Source organism: Gavialis gangeticus, unplaced genomic scaffold (assembly GCF_001723915.1).
Source record: "Gavialis gangeticus isolate Ggan-Ray unplaced genomic scaffold, GavGan_comp1, whole genome shotgun sequence".
NCBI lineage: Eukaryota > Metazoa > Chordata > Crocodylia > Gavialidae > Gavialis > Gavialis gangeticus.
Window position 1 is genome coordinate 12767625 of NW_017728996.1, and position 5348 is coordinate 12772972.

The window sequence follows — 5348 nt, forward strand, 5'->3', positions numbered from 1 at the left end:
GTAGACTTCTAAATTGCTTTAAAGTTGTAGAAATAACAATAAAGCATTGCCCAACTGATTTGAACTCTCTCTCTATATAGATGTATGTCTAGTGGTTTTTTGTTTTACTTGTGGAAGAACATGGATTTTGGGGTGCTTTAAAGAGGGATTTTTTTTATCAGGGATTTTGCAGTTTTTAAATAGGCAGCACCAGAATTCCTGCTAATGAGACAAGTGCCAGGACCCAGGCAAAGGAGCCTGCTCAGAGCTGGCACCCAGCACCCAGCTGGAGGTGGCTGACCTGGCCACTTGGGGCCAGGAGAACATGCTTTGACAGTTCAAAGCAGGCCACCATACTGACAACATCTTCTGGGTGATGGCTGCCACACATGGCAGTAGTGCCACACAAAGGCCAACTGTGCTGCTACAGCCCACTGGCAGCTGACTCAGAAGTGCAGATGCCTCTAGTGGCCATGCAGTCCCCCCATCTGGCAGGTGAGCAGCCTTGAGGCCATAAGCTGTTGCAGGTGGCAACAAGTCACAGCCAGGCTCCCACCCCTACTGCTACACTGCTGTAGTGGGTAGAGGGTGCAGGGAGCTCTCAGGGCTGCTGCAGCAGTCCAGCTGGCACAAGGGGGAGTGTCCCCAGGTACCAATTGGCTGGGCCCCAGAAGCTCCTGAGAGCAAGTAGCCCTGAGCTGCTTGCCAGGGCAGCACACATGCTGGCCCCAGCCTCTAGCTCCCCCTGGCTGCAGATCTGGGTGGAGCCAGGCATTTGCCCCACAGCAAACTGCATGTCCGGGCACACGCACCGAGGCAAAAAGCCCCAGCTTAAATTTGCACCACTTCTATTTGAGCTGCTGCAAGCGCACATGCCTGCTTGTGTGGATGCATCCTCTGAGTTCTTTACAACAGAAGAACTACTCTTATTATTTTTTTGAGTCACAAAACAAGTGAAAGCTAAGAGCTGGCATTTTTCAAGGTGTACCTTCAGTCTAACAAGTTTGAGAACCACTGGCTTAAGCAATATAATGATCATATGACTATGTATCTAAACCTATAGTGAATTGCTTGAATGCAGTTTGAAACACATGCACTGATGTATCCTTACCCCCTGTGAACCCAGGCGTGTAACAAGCAGCAGTTGACCATGTCATTGGCCCCAAGTGCTCACCTAAGAGGGACCCAGTCCCTGCCACACATCCATCTCCCATTTTTTTTGCCTCTGTATGAAGGGGAAATACAGTATGGGGAGAAAAGAAATGAATCATTTGAATGCAGAGCAGTCACACAGGGCCATATGGGGCAGACCAAGAAAATACCCAAGCCACTAATTGCTTCTCATGGAAGTTGGGAGATTACCTGTCTTATCCCCAAGAAGAACACAAGCCCCATTTCAATACATTCCCAATCCCAACCTTTAGCTTTAGCTGTTTTATTGTGTCCTTATCATGTATATTTTAAGTATCATGTGCTTGCTTACTCATTGTGGTCAGATACTGAGTACAGTGCTACAATAGGTTGTCTACAGCCAACAGGAAACTTGCATTCTAAACAGATTAATCAAGCAAATCACAGTTTAAAATCAAACTTTTTACTGCATTTCAAAACATTATTTATCATAACAAATCACACATTGCAATGTGTACAGGTACTGGCCTTTCCCAAACCCTTTGTTTGGTAGGTCTCCACCATGATGATCTAATACAAGTTATTCTACATAAAAACAAACACATATCTACATTTTAAAAAATATATATTACCCTGTCTCCTGAACAGAAATCAGGTCACACGGAAACTTATATAGGAAAAAAAATACTATTAAAATATTGGTCCCAATTTCTGAATAAATAAGGTATTTTTCTGGCAGTTAAATGTTTTCATTCAAATGAGTAAGTAGATCTCATACATCTCATAAAAAAGTCCAACTTGGTCCTTGCAAAATGACAAGCTACAGTAGGATACACTAGATGATAGTTTAAAGCAAGACAGCGAGGCTTTGTTTACACACAAGATTGAGTAACTGGTTTAACAAAGGGGTCCATGGACATCTATTGTACATACAAATAGGAGATTTACTGGAGCTTTTATAATTTCTACAAGACTCTTCCAACCAGCTTCATTAACTTGAAGTAAATCAAATCATGCAGAGATCTGGCTCAGCCAGACAGACATACCGGGAAAGATAAAAGATGAAGAAGAACAGACACAAGACAATAAGCTTTACAATCTTTGGCATTTTTCATAACCAATTTCTCTGAAGATTTTTTAGTGTGTACGTTTTCCCACTATCCCACGTGCATACATCATACAAGCACTGTACATGTATAGTTACTTTTATATGCACATTTCCATATATACACAGGGTTTTTTTTTTCCTTTTTTAAATTAGATAATTAATTACAAATTAATTACATCTCTTTTCCATCCTCTCATATAAATCTACATAAATGCTGATAAAATACAGGTCTTTATAAAATGTATATAAAATTGTCGCACCTTAAACTGAGGCATAAAGAAGGGCTCTTAAGGGTCTTTTAAAAACTAAATTATCAAAGAATGATTGGATTAGAAGAATAATCCATTCCTTGGTTAGCTTTCTTTTGCAACAGGCATGCACTTTGCTCCACGGAAAGATGGTGGTGTTGGGCATGACTTCACTGAATAATAAAGCACTGCAATTCCTGCTCTACTTTAAGGCCAATAATCAGTCAAATTAAAATAACCAGTATCCAGTGGTTCTCCCATTTTTTTACTCTGTCAACCACTTCATGAAAAATACTGGGGACTGGGAGACCTGATTGGGATGTGTCCTACATTTCAGTCCCATCTCTGTCACTGTGGTATTGAGTTAGTGGGATTTCACACCACCTAAGAAAAAATCTTGGTACAAACCCCACTGAAATGTCATGGACTCCGGCTGCCTTCTTGGCTCTGCGTCTCAATTTCCTCATACAGAATAGGGCTGCCCAGCTTAGTAATGCATTGTTGTTTATGGATAAAAAGTGCTGTCTATATAGGAATCACAGTATTATAAGAATGATATTTGTCTCAAAAGCCCATCTCCCCTCCCAAAATACCACTCATTTTGCTCTGTGAAGCACCAGGAAGAACTCCATAGGACATCAGTAGTTAGTAGCCTGAAGTCTGAGAGCTAGTGCACTGAAGCAACAGGTCTACAAGCACTAGGTTGGGGCCTGTGCTCTCCTGCTCAAGCACCTGTTTTTTAATGGTTTTAACTTACTTTGCTTCTAGAGCCACAGTGTTGACATCTCTGGATCTGGATAAAAGCAACCAGCATGCTGAAAAATCAGAGATGGCATTATATAACCAGGCCAGACAGAAAACACAGGTCAGTGAGTTATGTTTTCTAAATTTTCTCAGCTCTTCCCCAGCAGCTGATTCCAACGCGTCCGTTGCCAGCACTGGACCTCCTGGCAGAAGATTTGCACATCAAAGGGTTAACCGCAGTTTTTCAAACACAGGCATACTGGATGAAAAATTGAGATACCGCAGGAGCTTTCAGCTCTTTCTGCTAATTGTGATTAAAAAAAACAACTTTCTAAAACATAAATTGCTCTGCATAGAAGGGGTCTGAGCACTGAATTAACGAGTCTTTGATACCCATCTTCTGTTCAAGCAGTGTAACTGAGAAAAGAAGAGCTTGCGTATCATATTGTAAATCTGTTGGATATGTTAAGAACTAGTTCAGAGCCTCTCCTCGCATCAGCTTCGCTGATCTGCTACCCTAGGAGGAACGATCACTTCCTACATACAAAAGAGAAGTGCCGCCACATTTGAGCCTCCCTAGGTAAGCTAAGTAAAAAGGCACAGTTGCACATTTGTTTCCTTCCTGCTTTAGCCAGTCTATACAGTCTCCTCTCTTCTTGTTAAATTGGATCTTGATGCCAGAAAACCGAGGCAGGATAAGTTTAGGTGGAAAAGAACAGAAACGCACATCTCCAAGTGAACTGCGGCAGGTCCGCGACAGTGATTATAGTGTTGATTTGAACCAAAAAGGAGGAGTGGGGGAAGAAAGTGTGTGCGCGCGTGTGTGTACGGAGATGGATGCTGCATTCCAAAAGCTGTCTGCATCCTATGGAGTGCTCCGCTTCTTCCTAAAGAGACTGGCATTGCTATATGGTTTCAATTCAACATACTGCACCTGTAAAAACAAATAGACATGACGTCTGCAGTTAGGTAACTCTAGCTCACTACAGTGTGTGTTAATGGCTCCCCAAGGACAAACTGAGAGAAACTAAGGAAGGTTCAAAAGTAATGAATCATTTTCTAAACACAGGAACATGGGGGATTAATTGCAGGAAGGATTTGAGAAGTCATGCATCATTTCTTGAAACAAAAATATTAAAAGCAGATTGTTCTAATGAGATGCATGGGACTCTACCTGGTCTCAGTAATGCAGGGCCAACCCTTATGTTGGGTTTGTTTCCGAGTTGTGTGGGAGCATGTCTGTCTGTGCGCATGTGCATGCATGGTGTGTGTTTTAGCCCTGGTAACTACCCATATATTTAATAAACTCCTATTGGGATTTATAAAGTAAGTGGATCCTACTATCCTATACGTTGTCGTAAGCTATACTCAGATACTGGGGTCTGGACCTCTTTAATCATTTTAAAGCAGAAACTATTTTCCTGAATTGAACTTAGACAGAGATTCCCTGCCCCCTTCCACAGACATTTGGTTTGTGATATAATGGTTAAAACATCTGGGATAAGCCCAAATGCGGTATAATCCCCAATGGCCAATGTCTGCTGCATTACAGACAAGTGTCCCCCCTTTGAAACCATGGGAATCTTATGCTGAGGACGCCTTCATTTTCATCCTCCTCTGTCTTTTATCCAGCACGTTTGCTAATAGTGTGCTGTTAACACGCTATAACATAGGGCATTTTATAACTCACAGTAGTAGCACAATGAAACAAAGGTGCTTTAACAACATGTAAAGTGGAGTGGACAGAGATGGCTTTGATACTGCCATGGAATGGCTTTAATTAGCATCTCGTGTTGGAAGCCACATGTGCTTACTATTTTTAGCATTTGGACAAAACTCCCCTAGGACGGCCTAGCCCATCAGACGTTTTACCAGCACTTCCTCACAGCAAAATAGCTTCATTTTCCTTCAACAAAAAGGACCCAAAGATGACAGGAAGCATTCAAGGAAATGGTAAAATATCAATCTTAAATACAGCATAGATGGAAAAGCAGCTTATCTTTAAATACAAACATTAAAAGGACAAGTGGCAAGGCCTTGCCGCAAATCTGGTGCACTCCAGAACAACAACAGCAAAGATGCACATACACTTAAGTGCCGTGTCTCAATGATTATCTTTGCTGAGCTTCCCTCCCCAC

The 5348-nt window shown here is 42.0% G+C and overlaps 1 protein-coding gene across 3 annotated transcripts in view; it reads right to left on the reverse strand.

The window, feature by feature from the left end:
• Positions 1–1553: 1553 nt before the first annotated feature.
• Positions 1554–5348, reverse strand: part of MCTP2 (multiple C2 and transmembrane domain containing 2) — a 235120-nt gene continuing 231325 nt past the window's right edge. For all 3 annotated transcript variants that reach the window (XM_019504031.1, XM_019504030.1, XM_019504029.1), the window contains one exon: positions 1554–4144. In XM_019504031.1, coding sequence (XP_019359576.1) covers positions 4076–4144 — 69 coding nt within the window. In that variant the 3' untranslated portion in view covers positions 1554–4075. The remainder of the gene's footprint in view (positions 4145–5348) is intronic.